The sequence below is a fragment of the Hydractinia symbiolongicarpus genome, chromosome 8 (genome assembly GCF_029227915.1).
Source record: "Hydractinia symbiolongicarpus strain clone_291-10 chromosome 8, HSymV2.1, whole genome shotgun sequence".
Taxonomy (NCBI): Eukaryota; Metazoa; Cnidaria; class Hydrozoa; order Anthoathecata; family Hydractiniidae; genus Hydractinia; species Hydractinia symbiolongicarpus.
Window position 1 is genome coordinate 22,451,338 of NC_079882.1, and position 19,662 is coordinate 22,470,999.

Consider the following 19,662-nt stretch of genomic DNA (forward strand, 5'->3'; position numbering starts at 1 on the left):
AATATGTCACATGGAGAGATACATCTTTCCTATGTAGTGTCCTTACTTTGTCTACAGCTTGTGATATAAAGATAGCATCAAATTTATGGCACAGTGGGCAGATATATTGCCTGGCAAGCAAGAATACGTGGGTTCAAGTCCCACAATTTACAACCTTAGCAGCATTGGTAAACTAATGTGCAGGTTTTATGCTCATATTGGCTATACTTCTCTGCAATATCATTTTGCCTCTAGATAAATGAAATAAAAAATCAATGACTAATTAACATAATAAAAAAATGGACGTACATGTATACTTGAGTCAGCATTAACAACATCTCTCCAATCCACATTGTCTGAGGAATATTTTAAAGTAAATTGATGAGGTGAACCTGTTTTGTCACCATATGCAACAAGTGTAAACACAAATTGTTCTTCCTGCAGGTCCACTTGTAGATAGTTATCACCAGGATTACAGTCTTTCCAAAAGTAAGTTTGCGAAGGATGAGCTTTAGAAGCCTGGTAGTTAGTGTTGGAGCATGACACTTTGTCTGAAAATGTTGCTGTATTAACACTGACAACATAATCAAATATTTTAGCAGCACATGCTGAAATGAAATATAACAAGCGAAACTGAGTTTAACACATCAAAAAAATAATAATAATCTAATCCTCAAAAAATTCGCATTTTCAAATGGTTTTTACCCATTTTGCCCACTAATCCACCATCCTACGAAGGTGCATTATTGCAGCTAATTCGTGCAAGTAACTTAAAATAACTTGAAAACTCCAAAGTCCTTTATTTCGTAACAATAAAAACTCCTGCAAACTTTACCAACAGTAACATTTATAATTTTACATATAAGCTTACGTTGTATTTCTTGCAACTAATTGGGTTAAAAGACTTACCATAGTAAATAAAATTATCCAATCTTCCCACCACGCTTCCCAACACTGGAAAATTTAAAACATCTATATTTCCTGGAATTAATTCAAAAACAATTGCAATTTTTACACTGGAATACCAATTCATGGATTTAACTGCCATTGCCAACAATGATCTTAAATCTAAGATTTCCAAATATTCATTAGTGCGTTTTATTCTGACATCTTTCGATAATAACTCTTTTTTGCTTGTGTACTCACAGTTTGTTACAAAAGCTGAATCAGACACAATAAATAATCTTGCTCTTCTTTTAATTTCTCCAGTGTTGCCATCCTGTGTATAATATAACTTTAGAGTGACGTCATTTAGCACTTCGACTTTCTTTTGTATTTGAACATCAGGAATGTATACACCAATGCTATTGGCAAAGTCAAAATTACTGGTTTTGCAAGTTGTGTCATAAGTAGATGCTACTGTAATATCATAACTTTTCTTGACTCCTTTTGATCTTGTATTGGGAACTAAAAAAGGTATTTATTAAATATTTATTACAAAACAGATAGAAAAAGTAAAGCTAATAGCTGACACATAACAAAGCAAACCTTTTGATGAGAAGGCAACTGAAAATCCAGATGTGCAACTATCAGGATTATTGAAACAATTTTTTTCGCCTTGTAACTTTGTAGTCTGAATTCTCTGTTCTGTAGAATTTCCAAAGTAAACACCTTCTTCATCTGATGCTAAAGGTTGTCGAGAGGAAAGGTCTTTAAATGTCACTTGGTCCTGAATGGATCCGGAACGAAAAGTCCAATGATGATCAGCTAAGAAAAGCAGATAATAAATAAGAAGCGAAAGCACTATACTTAAACATTCTCCATGTTTAAAAAATTAAAGAAAAAGCTTAAGAAACAAAGTATTGATTGGAGTTTAACACATGGTGATTTGTTAATTAAATTTGAAATTTAAATTCTTTTGCCTTTAATATGTCATTCTTAAAAGGTGGCAGCAACTAAAGCAAACGCGTTTAGTGCCACTTAAGTCAATAAAGTTTTATTTAAACTGTTGTTGTTACTTTTACTATGTGGTGATATTGAATTGTGTCCTGGACCGAGGAAAACCTCATGGCATTATGTAAAGAAAAGTTAGTTTTCCACAACATTTGTGGATTACTAAGTAACATGGCTTACTTTGAATCACTTTCGAGCTTCACAGAAAGGAAAATTGACAATATTGAACTATCAGAACACATATTGTTAACAACAACAACACAGATAATGATGGTTTATATACAAGGATATTTTAAAACAAAACCAAAGTTCGGGGATAGGCGAAGAAAATGCGTTCTATATTAAAGATGGATGAAACTTCAAATTCCTTAATTGAGTCGTTATGGAAAAAAGTTTTTATACAAAAATCACTTTTAATTGGATGTTTTTATCGCCCTACTGAGGGATCAAAGTATTTGCAACCTAACTCCAACGGATTATGAAATAATCATCGAGAAAAAGTTACAGGTAGTAATTGCACTGAAATCATACTTGAGAGATTTTAATATCAATTATGAAACAAAAAAAACACTGACAGAGATTTTGAGTCAATCGTTAATGGATATGGTTTTAAACAATTATTTAATAAACCTAAACGCATAACAGATACCTCAGCAGGTACATCTTTAATTGATCTGTTCTTTACCAACTATCTACAAAACGTATCTTTTGTAGATGTATTTGCCAGATCACTTAGTGAACATGACATGGTAACTGCATCAGAAAAATGAATCACATGAAAAACTCCATGTGCAAAAATCAAATGTTTAAATTACACAAGTTATGATCAAGAAAAAATATGTAAGAATATAAATGATATCAATTGGCAACCCTGTCTACTAGGCTACAGATGGCCACAACAAAGTTGATTACATCAACACTGAACTTCAGAAATTTTTTAATAAACACACACCTATGATTGCAAAACGCATTAAAGAGCGTCCTTTCAAGTGGCTTAACGATGATGTTAAATCTGACATGAACAACCATGACAAATCACTTTTGAAAGCACGTAAAATAAGAGAGAATAATGATTAGAAAATTTATAGAAAATTGTGTAACTGGTGTAACAACAAAATCAAAAAAAAAAAACAGAAGCAAACTATTCAGAAAACCACCTTAACTGAGAGTATGGGTCATCCTCAGAAATTTAAGAAAACACTAAAATCAGTGTTTAGTAACATAGATAACATAGATAAAAAAAATTGCAAATAACTTCAGAAATTATTTTAGTAAAGTTATAAGAGCTTTGAAAACTGCAGCCATGCCTCTGTCATTTTGACCAAGAAAAACATCATTACCTAAAACATATCTAAGCCGCTATGCCATATTGTCAATCTTTCCATTGAAACTTCCACTGTGCTAACCACTATGCCTGTGTTTAAGTCTGGTGATAGTTCCAATCCAGAAAACTTTAGACCCATATTCGTTCTTCTGTTTATAAGCTGTTTATAACCAGTTAATGGATTTCTTAGAATAAGGAAATGTTCTGAGTGATCCGTCAGCAGGATTTTTGAAAAAAAACAATCCATCAAGTCGGCTTCCACTCTTTTATGGGATAGTGTACGCAGAGAAATAGATAATGGTAAAATGGTAGACTGTATAAACATAGACCTATCTAAAGCCTGACACAATTGCTCATGGTGTTTAAATAACGAAGTCGCAGGCTTATAGTATTAAAGAGAATGAATTAGCGTGGTTAACAGATAACCTTTTCAACAGAACTCAAAATGTGGAGATTGACAATATCTGTTCTAATGAAGAAGCTATATATTGAGGCGTACCCCAGGGTTCAATTCTGGGGCCACCACTATTTTTTATCTTCTTTGACAACTTTATACTAAATTAAAGAATTTGACAGACAACAAATTTGCAGAAGACATTGATCTTTTCAAGTTTATTTCCGTGAAAATGAGCTAATCATGAACATATAAACAGAGGCAAGACCAAAGTGATGCTTTTTGGTAATTTACAACAATTAAAACTACATGAAGATTCATGTATGCCGCTGCATGTTGTTTATGGTGGTACTATTTTCAATGTTGTGTCCCAATACAAGCACTTTGGAACGATAGTTGATAACCACTTATGTATGTAACTGCAAGTAGTGGGTTAAGATTGTTACAATGTATGAGAGTTTCTTACAAGTGACATTTACCTACAGCAGCACTCTAAAAGTTTTGTTTAATGTGAGTCTGTTGAGAAAGCTGGATTCATTTGTTAATCATGCCAAAAACATTAAAACAAAAACAAACAAACAGCTAACATGATTAATGCACGATGGTTAAAGAGTGTTTCTTTAAAATACTTCACCATTGATACTTTCAATAATTATTTTGATGTTTAAAAACATTCTAGAAGAACTACAAACAATCTGTTTTCCATCAAGTTACTGTAAGTAAACCGTTAGGCACAGTTTGTTCTTTGTCGTGGTAGCTTATAACTCATATATAACTCATTGCAGCACTGTGCTTGGAATTTTATTTATTTTGAACTAATTTTACTATTTTTATCTGTTTGTAAAAAGAATCAAATAAACTTGCTCAAATCTTCTTGTAACACGAAAAAAAGAAATAAGTCCCTATACCTAAGCAAGAACAAAAATTATTGATAATAAACCAAAGGGGCAGTAAAGTTAACCCACCCCTCTTCCTCCTCCACCACCATACACACACACACACACACACACACATACACAAAACAGGATTAAATTATAATTTCAAGCATTTGAATCCCCACTTAAATAAAGTTTTTTTTATTTAGAACAAAATTATAACTTACGATAAGAAAAGGGATGGCCATACAGTTCCAGCTTGACAAAAGGGCATCCATAGGTGCAACTTGGATGATATTCAATGTACTGTCCAAATAACGGGTAGTTGAATACAAACTGCGTAATCTCTGACGATGAGTAGGTCTTAGGTGGTGTAATATCCTAGATAATATATTGTTTTAGATCACTATATATTTGTAATATTACATGATTTTTTAATAAAAAAGTATAAAAAACTAAAAAAAGGGATTCTAGGCAACACTGTATTTAGGACTTATTTGAAAAGAATAGTTTTTAAATTAGCATTCAAATATTTTATTAAATAATCCTTTATAAAATGATTTCTACTTCAACGCCCAAGAGACTTTAAAATGGGGATGTAACAACATGGAGGATAAAAATATTGCATTTCGAAGCCTCTAAATTATCAATGTTATTTCACAGTTCTATGAAAAACTGAAAGTTGCAGTTTTTAATGAGCAAAAACATATGCTGTGAAGACCAGCAATAATGTATATATATTTTGTGTTTAAACTAACACAACATTCAGGAATGATTTAAACTAATTAAGTGAACTAATAATGGAGAATTAAGCCTAAAAGTTGGTTTTGTTTTGTGAAATGTGAACATGGTCAATTGTGGAAGCATTTTCCTTTTTGTTAGAATAACACTTAACTTGCGTTAACACAATTAGATGAAACTTTATGTTAAAAGACTTCAAGGATATAGTAAACACTTTGGGCATGATTTCTTAATCAGTATCTTTTTTGAGCTGTTATAAATGTATCCCTTCATATACATCACTGAAAAGTATTTTTAAATAACTATCACAAAAATATTTTGCTTGTACAAGATGCAGAAATAACTACTAGCTTCATAAAATGGCCAATTCGTACCAAACACTCAGTGTTCTATTGAATCATAATTAAATGTATATAAAACCATTATTTTAAACTATTTTACACAAAGGCCTTAATTTTAATCCAAACTACTTTTTCCTGGACAAAGTATAAAAGGTTATCTGGTTTTCAACCTAAAAAACCTTAAATCCATTGGTTTAAGGGTAGTTTAAGGAAGATTTTGAATGCAAAAAAGGTTTTACAGAGTTTTAAAAATATGTCACAGACACTTTGACAGGTAAATATTATTTTAACCAGTCTTAATCTAAATTATAACACATAATTTTGCACAATCAATTTTTTTATCTTAGATGTGTAAAAGTATGGTTTGAAGTAACATTCAGTAATAACAAAGAAACCATAAAGAAGGTGTAGCAAATAAAATCTTAGAGAATAAATTTTTTTCTTAAGATTTGTTTAAAAAAGATTAGTTTAGAAGTTTTAAATTATTGTCATACTTCTTTTCAAAAAGGGACATAATTCACATTTTAAATACACAACAGGCAAAGCACAGTGGTGAAAAACCATGTGAAAATCTCCCATTTGCAGCTACTATCAATTCTATCATCTTACCTTGGGAAAATTATTTTGGGAAAATTTTGGTTAACTAGATTAGCAAACTCCCAAATTATAGGGTCCTAACTTTTGTAAAACTTTAAAAATATGCAGGAAAGAGATATTACTTTTAAATTCTACATAACCTATCCCAAAATAATACTGAAACTCACACCAGGGGCATGAAGCAGGGCATACTGCATTTTTTTCCATAAAATTATCCAGAGAAACCACATGAATATTTAAAGCGCTATGTTCAGACAAACGCCAAAGTTTGTGTAGAAAATAATGACATCGTAATTGCAGTTTAGGTGTTACTGGGTTTAGGTTTATTATGTTAAAAAAGTTGTAAGACCCAGAGAAGTAACACTTCTCACATTTTAAGGACTCTAAAATTGCTTAAACATGCTTTTCCAGCACTTTTATAAATCAGGTGCTGCGCACTATAGGCAATCTCTTAACTGACTATGGGAATATAAAAGCGCGTCTTGGGTCTTGCTCTCCACATAAGAAGCTGTTATATATTTCAAAATTTCTAGCTTCTGTAGTTTCTCTGCAGTTTTTTGTAAATATAGTTGTAATAGATATATCTATTACAACTATATTTTCAAAACAGTTATTAATTCCCATAGTGCGCAACACTCATTTTATAAAAGCCTGGGAAAAGCAGTGTTTTTTTTACAATTTGGCAGCACATGAAACAATGGAAAAAACCTAAGGCTGCCATGACGATATCATTATTTTACAAACTTTATAGGGTTGCACAATAAGTCAGCAAAGTGTGGAGTACTCTGTTTCTTTTCTGATTTAAAGCATTGTATTTTTAATGCCTGTTGCACCCTTAATAAGAAAAAAATAAATTCTGGGGGAAAACTTCATGGTATTATGTAAATATTGGCGCATGGGCTTAAAAAATGTTGTAAAGCCAAAATCGTTGAAATCATGTAACCAATAACTTACCAAGTCTGATGAGTTTCCAACGTTGTTTAATATGGTTTAAATACCCCTATCTTTTTAAAAAATATTAAAACTGTGAAAATCACAATTAAAGTTTCTGTCATATCCTTATAAAATAAATTATTTCAAGGTGAATAAATAGAAATAAAGGTCACACTGTTAGTATTTGTAATATACTGCTAAAATATACAGACATTTTGAATCCATAGAAAGCTGAATTTGGCTAAATTTGGAAAACGCCCTAGACGTAATCCCTAGTATTTTTTACTCCTTTTTAAAAATGCCCACGACTTTTTAAAGAATGATATGTTTGGCTAAAATCCTAAAATTATACCTCCTTACTGCTTAAAATTTGTCATAGAATTTAAAATCGCATTTGGTGATTTTGTCATTTAAAAAAAACTGTTGCGCTTGAGGCGCTTTCAAGCAACCACATGACCTAACTTCAAAAATTAGAAACTGGAAAAGTTTGAACTCAATTTCTACTTTCAGATCGTATTTGTTGATTTTGTCATTTAAAAAAAACCGTTGCGCTTGAGGCGCTTTCAAGCAACCACATGACCTAACTTCAAAAATTAGAAACTGGAAAAGTTTGAACTCAATTTCTACTTTCAGGAAAAATTAAAATATGAAAAAATATACTTTGATACCAAGTGGGAGATTTTACATCACTTCTTAAGCACCATGAAGTTGGATTTAAAATTAGTAACCATAAAAAATTTATATATTATGCAGGAAAAGAAAAGTAACAAGTAACATACACTGCTGTAAGTACTGAAATTGGTAAAAGAATAGTATATTATGTACCAGATAAACTAATTAATATAAATATAATATGCAACTATAAATGCAATTAATATAAAATCGTATTCATAACCAAAGGGTTTTTCCACAGGAATTCACCTGTCACTATTCACAGCTACCATTCTTGGCTCACAAAAAAAGTCATGTATTATAATAGACATACCACAGCAGTGGATGTAGCATCATTAGCCTGCACACCAGTATATGCCTTTTTAACAAACATTGCATCTCCATAATATATTTTATAACTATTGGTGTTAGAGGAGTCTGGTACATGTTGTTGCACAGATATGGATAATATCTTTTGCTTAGTCCCAAAGTCAATTCTTAACCAGGAATAACTTGAAGATCTCCAACCATCCATTCTGGCGGTATTTAATCTGGCACCATGTGGATTGAGATACGGAGGATATTCATATATATGACCATCTGCAAGTTGTTCATCACTAACACGACCACTAGCTAATCCCATGGGTTTTCCGTCTTTAAAAAAATGAAAATAACAGAATTAAAAGTAATACATTGTTTTTAACCATAGAAGATATTATAATAAAAATATGACATAATAAAAATATAAAATAATGAAAATATTTCATGTAACCACTTACGGCTCCAATAAGAACAGCCAAAGAGTTCATATCTGCCAGATACAATACCGCTGGAAGGAAGAGTAGGTTGTATTTCCACTGTTTTAACAAACAAGGCAACATCAAACCAAATGTAATTAGTAACATTTGGTGTTTCATAAACCTAAAAATGTAAGTAAAAAAACGTTTTTTCATATAAAGAATAAGTTCGGCAGCTTCTCTGTTTTCTTTACTTTGTTTATTAACATTTGTAAAATAATGGAAGGTCGAATAGAGGACACATCAACCAATTAAAATTTGTTAATAAACACAAGAAAAATTTTTTGTTTAAAAACAAATGAGGCTGCCACGTTCAGTCCTAGGTGTCCGAAGTAACCCATTCATGGACGAAATAAATTATGTCACCTTCTCTATTTGCAAGCTATTTGACCTCAAAGTTTTATACTTTATTTAGACATTCTCTGAATAAAACAGTTCTTTTACTTTGCCCTTATATAGTTGCATACTATTTCTAATTATACTTGCAGAGCCTATATTAAGATACAAGTTATTTACATATATTATTTCAAGCTGCACATTAAATCTCAAAATAAAAATAAATTTCTTTTTTAGTTTTTAAAGCCTTAATCTGATTTGGTAGTAGTTAATATTGTTTATTATAACTTCTTAAATTAACTTAGGCTAGGTGGCAGTGAATGACTGTAAGCGTTTATTTAAAATGTTGTTATTAAACCTTCAGAAACTCCAAGCCTTTGTTAGTGTATTCGAAAACTATTGAAATTATTTACCCAGGATAGCCTCTTCAGTTCCTATTGGTACTGCTATCAACGAGGGTCCTGTGAAGGGGGTCCTAGCGCATTTAAAGCTCCCATTTGAGCTACGAAAGTCGTGCAAGCACAGCAATCGTTCAACTAGACAACCACCTAAGATATCAATTCTATTCTCATGCTGAAAGCTAAGCAGAAAGGATAGATTCACACTTTTATAGTCTCTGGCATGACTCGGTTGGGGTTTGAACCCAAGACCTCCCGCACTGGAAGCGAACGCTCTACCACAACACTATCAGCTACAAGACATTACTAAACTTTTCAGTTAAAACAATGTTCCCACATTGTGCAAGTTTCGCTCTAAATTCTGCGCTAGTATAGTACACTTTCTCAAATAATTTCTTTGTTAGTTTGAATACAGACTTTTGCTTAAAAATATTATGTACAAAAGAATAAAGCATACAGGCTTTAGTAGAGACCTGGAAAACACTGAATTTGATAAGACTAAACAATTAGGGTCTATAAAAGGCGTAGAAAGTTGTGCAATAGAGACTATTAAAGAGAGAGCAGTTTAGTATTGATAATTTCTAACACATCCTTAGAAGTTTTTATCATCACTTTCATATCAAAAAATATAAGTTTTTATCACAAGCCAGTGAAGAGCCGATGCACTTGCAGGATAATATTGTTTTTAAAGTTACTGTAAATTGTTGCTGTAAATTGTTAAAAACTACTTGCTTTAGCTGACAATTTCTTTTTAAAACTAAGGATGTATTTATAAAATGTGATTTTAAAGTTCTTTAATTTTAGCCAGATTACAGAGAACATAAACTATGATATAGCATTTAACAAATTAAGTTATTTTTAATACTTTAAAAATATATTTGTTAACTTTCTGATGTTTATGTCAGAAACAATGCATCAGTAAGACTGACACCAATACCTTAGTTTAGCAAAGTCATTGCATTGGACTTTGTAAAAAGGGTAAATAACTCGGCAGAATGGTGCTATAACATTGCAATCAAGACGTTTTTACACTGACAAGTTGGACAACTTTTTTCGGACATTGACAAATTTAACTGCTAGTAACTTTTATTAAAATTTAACTGTTAGTAGCTTCTACTAAAATTTAACTGCTAGTAACTTCTACTAAAATTTAACTGCTAGTAACTTCTACTAAAATCTAACTGCTAGTAACTTCTACTAAAATTTAACTGCTAGTAACTTCTACTAAAATTTAACTGCTAGTAACTTCTACTAAAATTTAACTGCCAGTACGTTTTTATGCAACATTCTAAAGTTATAATTCTAATTTCCACGTTAAAACAATGCAGTGGCTTGAAGTCACTATAAATTTTTTTTTTATAAATTATAGTAAACTGTTAAACAAAACTATTATGAAACTATTATTAAAAACCTTATTATGAAAATCTACTAACAGAAAGTTTAAAAAATTAAGTGCTACTCTTCAAATTATGTCTTACCTGTGTTTCTTTAAAATGTATGTTTTCTTTGCTGTAAATTATTTTAAATTTCTGTATGCTACAAGCAAGGCAATAAGACAAAAGATTTTGGAAATCTGCTCTTCCCCTCATAACATCTACCAAAATTCCAGTGAGAACAGTGGTCTGTGGAAACGTAATTTTAAAGTAAGCAGACTCGTAACATTGAAATGTTTGATACAAGCCTTTAGCATATCTGACTTGGGAACAGGTAATTGCACAATGGCTGTAAGCAAAATATGTATTGCATTGGACTTGATCATCAGCAATAGCACCATTTTGAAAACCCAATGGCTGCCTGCATGCTATAATTATAACAAAATCAAATAAATTAAAGATATCAGCTGCATCAAAAGAAAAAAAAGGTGCCACTCTTACATTGACACTCTGATCAGACACATTGAATTTCATTCAACAACAGAATTCAAATTTGCAGTGCCTGCTTGTGCAACTTGGGGTGAAATTGTGAATTCAGTTCAGGATAGAACCCAGATGAGATAAGGAGGAGGTTATAGGTATATAGACCCGTAAGAATAAGAGGTAAAGCCATTGACCTGTTCAAAACAAAAATTAGATTTCCTATGGCAGACAAAATACTTACATGATGTATCAACTCTTGTGGCAACACTGATCGGGAATATGACCAACAGTAGAAAAGTTTTAAAACGGATCTGAAATAGAAACAATAAACTTGGAGAGTCCGTAACAATTATTAATAAAATAGATTTTTGACAAAATGCATAACAAAAGAAAAGCAAATACAGTATCACACTACATATATGCAAAAATTTGTTTAATATAAAACAAGAAACACTTTGGGTTGTGACAACCCCAACTATGATTTAGATAGCAAAAGCAACAAGAAAATACTTTATTAAATACTCTTTAAAAGTAGATATTACAGGGTTATATTTGTAAGTTTGAAACAATTAGCATATAATGCAGAGATGGAGGGCAAAATGATACCAACTCACCTGCAGATCGTCAAAAGCATTGTGAAAGTTTCTTCCCTTATGAAGTACTTTGGGAAATATGTGTACATATATAAGTAATGCATGTAAGTTATTGCGCTATGTACATGGGACAAGTTAGATTCTCTGAAAGCCAATTAAGCTATAAAGGCAAATGGTCTGAAAAATAATTTGTTTATATAATTTGTCTTCACCTCTGCACTACTAACAAGGTAATGGTCTGGCATGTTTTTCCTAAGCTTAGTTACACACAATGGAGGGACCTAAATGGTAGTTGTTGATTTTTGGTATCCAGTAGATTTTTTCACAAAATAACACCTATACTGTTTTATGTAAGGCAAATGCTACAGAGACGGGACTTCCTTGAGATAGCAAGATATTTGGCATAGCGCAATTCAACATAGTGGACGTTGACTGTATAGCCGAAGAGTTTTCTAAATTTAATTTCATCTATTTCGGACTTTCAGCCATCCTTTTGCATAATAAAAACTTGTACCAAGCTCATATACAGAAATTTTTCACACAAATTTTATTTTGATAGTGTGGTATTTAGGACTTTCTTATCTACAGTTTCTATTATCCACATCCTTCCACTTGTTGGCACTTTCTTTGCAATTGCTTTGCAATTATATTTTTTGGTTGAAATTATGAGGATTTACTGACAAGCGCAACTTTTTTGAGCAATTTTTAATTTCATAGAAAGTAGCCACCATGTGTCAAAATGTTTTTGTAAATACTTTAAATTAATGTTACTTTGATAAAAATAAGGATAAAATTTCTCATGAAAAGCAAGGCCAGTCCGACTTGTAAAAGGTGGATTGGCTGTGGGATCCTTTTATATACAATCATCAAGGAATCAAATATGAAAAGCATTTTAAAAGTGGTGTTTTGCTTTCAATTATTTCATATAATAGGCATGAAATACTTTCAACACTTAATAAGAAATTTGTAAGTGTAATGTCATAAGTTTGAAATAGCATTGAAATAGAATTATATCCTGGCTTGTTCTTATTTTAAATCAAAATTCAGGCTTGAATATTCTTAGTTATGAAAACAGATTTGTCCAAGTCAAACAAACAAATTTGTTCGCAGCTTAGTGGTAATAACTCTCACATTTTGTGCAGGAAGCAAGAGTTAGATCCCCTTGGCTGCGATACAATATGGGTGAGTGAATGTTTCTATTGCCCTAGGTTAACCTAAGTCATGTGCAGGAAATTGGGAAGATGGCACACTGTGTGGGCCATTGGGTTTGAAAGCCCAGGCTCTAATTGGGCTAGGACACCCTATTGAAGCCATGGCCCCCTCTGGAAATAATAATAGACATGGTATATCCCTGGATATTCGTGAGACTAGCCCTGTAAAATATCCACATCTCTCTCTCTTTCTGAAGCTCCTCTCTTTCTTTCTTAAACTTATTTTATTATTTCTGACAAAGTTTGAGGTTTACATTCTTATCAAAAAGTGCGTATGCAGTGTTAGCTAAATTCTTGCAAAAACTGACAACGGGTTGCCAAGATATTTGTATTTATACTAAAATAATCTAGCTATATAAGTGAAAGGTGAAGTAGTGGTAGTAATAGTAGTATTAATTTTCCATATATAGATATTATACAAGGTAATAACTAACTAAATTTACAAATGGAGGGAGACCTCCCAATAGTAAAATTAATCAAAGGAGAGGCCTCCAAGATAAGAGACATATATTTCAATTATTTATGAGCTCCAAAAACAATTGAAAAAATGCATCCTAATAAAAAATAAATAAAGATTGATAGAAAAATTTGGACAATATAAGTAAAGTTGTTTTATTTAGACAAATCAAGTTAGATATTGGTCTGTAAGAAAACAGAAACATAACGTTTTCAACTTATTAATAGAAAAGGTGTTTAACTGCAAGTTAAACTGCAAGTTTTGCTCATGTTAATTGTGGTGAAAGAATTACAGTTCTTTAGTATTGTGGTTAATATACATTAGGTTTACCTTAGTCATTGAACATGTCATGTAGAGCCTGACACAGTGGGGGTGGTTTCTACTAATAGACCTAATCTTAAAGATTGCCATGGTTATTAGTCTCACTTGCCTGTAAAGGAACTGGACCCTACCCAGGTCTTGATTATTAATGGTTGCATATAAGAACCCAACATCTCACACTGCACAAGTTCTTCAGATGAATTATTGATTCATCTGAAGAACTTAAGCCGTGAAAAAATCACCTGAGGCAGGATAAAATTAAAAAAAAGCGTCTTATGAATTTTGATGACATCAGCAACTCATCTGCAAAAAAAATTACAGCCTTGTTATTGCGTTACCTCTATTGTATAGAGTTTAAAGAAAATGTATGTAATCACGTGCTTATGATGAATGGTTAATGAGATATAAGGGTTTAAAAATTTTGCTGATGCCAGCAAAGTCCCTATGAAAAGTACAAAAATTTTTCTTTTAAAATTTGTATACCCATTGCCTTCATCTTATAGATATTAAAACGCTGATCAAGAAAATGTATAGCATCATGTACTTTTGACCAACGGTTACGGAAATATGGTAGTTTTTTGATGATATCATAAACCCGTGCATTTCAAAACGGATTTGGGCACCCAGGTTTTGAAAACTTACACAAATTGGTCCCAGGTGGTCCCTAGTTATATACCTACACGGTGAAAAAAAGTTTTAGGTGCACTGTAATGGCTTCATTAATTTAATATAGGATATTGACGTTAAAGTAGTGTTATTGACGTCACGCCGTTACGTCAGAAAATTCAACATTTGAGACATAAAAGTCAGTGAAAATGAACACATTCACTTTGCTTGTCACAGACAGACACAATCACATATTATTATATAGATATACAATAGGATTTATACCATATGTCAAAGTATGACATACAGGTTTCATGAAGTAGTCAGTTTCCCTTCCTCTGCTTACGTGCTCCACAGGATAATAATGAAGATCAAATGTGTTGATTATCCTTAAGGGAGTAAGTTGTTTGGAGATTTAAAAGATCAAAAGAACATTGCGAAATTTTATAAGGTCAGAAATTTTAAGAATATTAAGTTTGAAGAAAAAAGGAGTTGAGTGATCAGAAATTTGGAAAAGGTGATAAGTCTGAAAGAAAAGAATTCTATTAGTGGAATTTAAGTTTTGACCCCAAACTTGACAAGCATAATTCAAATGTGAGAGAAATAGTGCATGGAAGACAGTTTTAGCAATATTCAAGGAAATCCTATTAGCACACAACCACTTAAAAAGAAGTTTGAGGTCAATATTAACACGTTTTTGGATTCTTCTGACAGATAAATCAGAATATAAAATGCTACTATCATCAGCAAAAAGTGACGCTTTACTGTAGATGATTGCATTACAAAGAGCATTAAGATATAAAATAAAGAGAAAAAGTCCTAATATAGAGCCTTGAGGTACACCAATGTTAATTGCTTTAAGAGAAGAGCTTGAGTCTTTCTACCTTACATATTGATTACAATTAGAAGGATAAGGCATGAACCAACGGTTAGATACACCAGATAAAACCCTAAACCTCAAGTTTTCTACGCTAAATTTTGTGGCCTACTGTATCAAAGGCCTTTTGTAGGTCTATGAAAACACCACAGGAAAACAAACTATTATCAAGGGCACTCCTGATCTCTTCAGTTAGAGCGATCAATGAGAGCAAGGTAGAGTGTTTTTTTGGAACCCAAATTGACGTTCAGAAATAATATTGTATTCAGTCAAAAAAGAAGAAAGTCTTGCATGAACAAGCTTTTCAAAAATTTTGTCAATATTTGATAACAAGGATATTGGTCGATAGTTGTTAATGTCTTGGAACCTTTGTTTTTCAAAATAGGAATAACTTTAACTGTTTTGAGAGAATTAGGAAACATTCCAGTTTGAAAAGTGAGATTTATAATTAAGGTTAGGATAAAAGAGAGACTTTGTGGTACACATTAGAAGATTTGCCTAGGAATGCTACAGTCACCAGTACTTTTAGAATGACTTAGGAGATTGAAAGTTTCAAGCATTTCATCTTGTGTTACAGGTTTAAAGAAAAAGGAAGAAGGGTTAGGTCTTTTAATGTAGCATCAGTGTGATCTTGCTGGAGAAAAACGCTCAGCTCTAGTTAACCAATCATGGGCTGTACATAATTTGTTATAATAATCAACAATTTTGGTTAATATGATTGAAATCATGTGGATATCCGAACATCATTTGAGAGGAAAACTAAAATAATTTTGTTATCTCCCCCAATCATGGCTAGTTTGATCGTCAACATTGTTCTTCACTAAAAAGCTAGCTAGTCAGTCATCCAAACTTATCTTCAATACTCGCAAAGTTCTGAATGTGCAAAGAAGACTTTTAATCTGATACAAAAGTGTTTTTTAACGACATGGGCTTTCGCTTTCGATTCGACACACAACCCGTCGTTGCAGAATAATTTTACGGACCTGATCGATAATATGACCCGCTGTATGTATCGGGGATACGCTTAAACTGTATTTCTTGTGTCAGTCCTCAAAAGGATAACTTATAATCAAGAAAAATACCCAAGATGTCAGGCAGATCACATACTTTTTTTAAGAATAGTACTTTTTCTCGTGAGCCTCATTAATCTACGAAAATCGATCTTTGAACCCAAATAATTTTTATAAAGTGTTTCTTATAAAAAATGTTAGTTAAGAGAAATTATACTCAATGAAGAATTTGACTTTTCAAAACACTGTCGAATAAAATAGAAGATCCTCCAACCTCGTCCCCAGGGCATCTTGTATCTTTTCTGACCAGAGCTCCTTTTCCTTTCTAATTAGAGGAACGATGAAACTACCCATTAATTTTTTTTAGCAGAGAAATAACAAATGTTAAAAGGAGTGAATAAAGATTTAATGGGAAATTTCAATTTATAAAATAAAAAGCGTTGCTTGTAAAAACTTGGCCTAAAAAAGATCGAGTTACCAATGTTTATGTTTTAAATGCCAAAAGACTACTTCCCTCTGTTTTTCAGCAGTAACATATTTTACATTATGATTTGTATTTATTAACCAGTCGTTTTGTACAAAAGGTCTGGGTTAACTGTGCTCAAAGGGTTTGCGAAGAACTTTCTGATGGCATTTTTTTGTTTTCAAAGAGCATATCTTAGCATGTCATGCTGGGGAAATGGTAGTTAATAAAAACTTGAAAGTCATCTGAAAATTTTATAGAAAAACAAGCTAATTATTTATGGCATTTGATAAACTTTAGATTTTAATCTCCTTCTCAGGGCTTCCTTGTCTCTTTTTGATAATTGGCTGGCACTCGCTTCATCTCTGTGGATGACTAGGGACGTTGAAATTTAAAAAACAGGAAATTTTTGGTGAAATGTATGCAATATGGTGAGGATCATCAGTGCATTTCTGCACCAATGATGTGCTGACTTAAAAATGATAGTAAACATGACACAAAGGGTACAGAACGACAAAGATAGATAAATAGTTTATCTTATGTAGTCTTACGTAAGTAAAAATGAAAAAAGAGTCAATTTTTTGTACTCAATCCAATACTTTAAATATACTGTGTTGGCATGTAATAAAACCGTGTTTTTCATCAAAGATGCTTCGTTGAAAAAGTTTAATAACTGCTAAACAAACAAAGGTTTATGCAATGACCACCCTATCCGGAACAAATACTTTGTTTCCTTCTCTATTTTCTTTACTATTATCCTTTCATTATATTTTAAACTTTTAACACAGTGCCTTGTGACTTAAAGATGGAGAGTTCTGTCCTATTCCACTAAATAACAATTCTCTCATCAGTTCTGTGATTTTTGGGTGTTTTATCCTCTGTTCATCAAGAATTGAGAAAAATAATTTCCCCGAAATCAATATATCTGTTATGCTTTATATTATTTCACACAACGAATAACATTTAGATTGTGTAAAATCTTCATAAGTCGAAACAAACTGTAAATGCAACAGCGATAATGTCTTGCAGGGAGCTGTTTGCTTTTAAAAGTCTCTCTTACCTCATTGACCTTGTTAATAGGGATGGTAAAAATAATTGCAGTTTCGCATTTGTTAAATTAAGTAAACAAGCTTTGTTGTTTCTCCTTAGGCTAACACTAATTCAATATTTTTTTGTGCGAGTCATAGTGCGGCCAATAAAAGGAATATAATGTTTGTTCAAGGCTGATCTATCCTGTTACAACTTTTTGTTTTTGTTTTATCATCTTCATTCATGGTCAGTACGGTTAAGTTAAAGTTATGTACAAAGGTTTTAAACCGTAACAATAACTGCGCAAAAACAGTACTACATCGTGTTTTTGGTCAAAGTCAAAACAAATCATTGATATTCTGATGTTAAAACTGATTGCAACTAAAAACGAATCAAATGGTGTTACGCTGACAAGACATTTAAAATTCCTTACCATAATGGAGCTTCGTTCATTGAAAAAGTATCAAGACATTTTATACCATAATGAAACTTCGCTCACTTGACATTTTTTTCAAAATGAACTTGTATAAAATTTTATTCTTTTCATTTTTCATCCATATATTTTTATAAATTATTTATTAATATTATTCGCAAAAACTATAGTCATATTTACATTAAAAATTAGCTACAAAAAATTAAACATTTTGGCATTTTCGGTATGATTTTAGAACGTTATTTTTCGTTGTAGATAAATCACGAAAACAGGAAACAAGAGAAGGGTAAATGCATTTTGGTCTTTTTTTCTTGCGATAAAAAGTTTAATCAGTTATTAATAAATTAACATATCAATAATTAGCAACATAAAATTTATTACTATATCGACCACCTGCTCAAGCACTGCATGACAGAGAGAAAAATCATTTACCACGGCGATACTTCTCTAAAAATTTGATTTATAATATCAATGTCAACTTTTATAGACTCGTTACATAGCAACGTAAAAAAAGAAAAAAGTCCATAATTTTCAGGACAGGTGGTTAAGCATCTTCAAAATGTTTAAAATTTACTAAAATCATAAAGAAAATTAATAAACAAAAGCAGTTTTGCTCTTCAATTTAAAAAAACAAACAAAGAGGTGAAATACTCTGCAGCCCACAGACTATAAAGTCGCTATATTTGCGCAGGCGTAGGCCTAGTAAAGAGCGTAAATCGTCGTTAGTGGTATTCTTTAGCACGGCCACATGAAATAATCAACAAAGCGTCCCACAAAGTTCACAAATTTTGACAAAAATGAATGAGCTGACGTCAGCAACAAATAGCATTCTTCAGGAATGCATTTAACTAAATAACCTAAGATATGAAGTTCGCTACACTGACGAGCGAACTTTGACAAGTTGATAAAAATGCTAAGTAGACATTAAGATAGAAACAACCAATGTGATCACTCGTGGCGCTAATTTCGAAATCTTTATTTAATATATCTAGTCAATGATTGTAGCCAGGTAGCTATTTTTGTTCATAAAATTGCACACTTTTTACTTGATATCGCAATGTAACTTACTAATCTAAAATGAGATCCAAGGTCAGACTCACCGTAAATAAATTAGTTTTGATCACTCAATCATTGATTTTTTTATTCCTCAAACCTTATTAAGTTTTCAGCTCAGAAATTTTTGTTACATATAAATTATGGAAAAGTGACGCAACAAGATCTTTATCTTCTATTTCTTTTTCTTTGAACTGCTAAAATAATTGTGTCAAATGATTCACTGGAGTGTTTTTTTACTTGGACTTTTTAATAACTTTTACTAATACCCATAATTAACTCATAGGTCAAATCATTTTTGCGTTTGCCTACACCAAAACACCCCTGATAACTTCATTCTCAAAGCAAAAAAGTGAACAGAGTATTCAACTTGCATACCCAAACGAAGGTTATCTATTTACCTAATTAAAGTGCTTCATTGTTCCTTTGGTGGCACGAGTTATTGGAAGACTATTGTACAACTTTGTCCCCAGGGTGTTGTGGTCCCTTAGCCG

General features: G+C 31.8%; 1 protein-coding gene across 1 annotated transcript in view; it reads right to left on the reverse strand.

Moving 5' to 3' along the window:
• Positions 1-18,204, reverse strand: part of LOC130655868 (uncharacterized) — a 60,732-nt gene extending 42,528 nt beyond the window's left edge. The window contains exons 1-9 of the mRNA XM_057458683.1: positions 18,116-18,204; positions 11,357-11,426; positions 10,738-11,060; positions 8,508-8,649; positions 8,063-8,382; positions 4,693-4,846; positions 1,468-1,686; positions 889-1,386; positions 289-587 (exon numbers count right to left, since the gene is read on the reverse strand). Coding sequence (XP_057314666.1) covers positions 289-587; positions 889-1,386; positions 1,468-1,686; positions 4,693-4,846; positions 8,063-8,382; positions 8,508-8,649; positions 10,738-11,060; positions 11,357-11,426; positions 18,116-18,118 — 2,028 coding nt within the window. The 5' untranslated portion in view covers positions 18,119-18,204. The remainder of the gene's footprint in view (positions 1-288; positions 588-888; positions 1,387-1,467; positions 1,687-4,692; positions 4,847-8,062; positions 8,383-8,507; positions 8,650-10,737; positions 11,061-11,356; positions 11,427-18,115) is intronic.
• Positions 18,205-19,662: the final 1,458 nt, after the last annotated feature.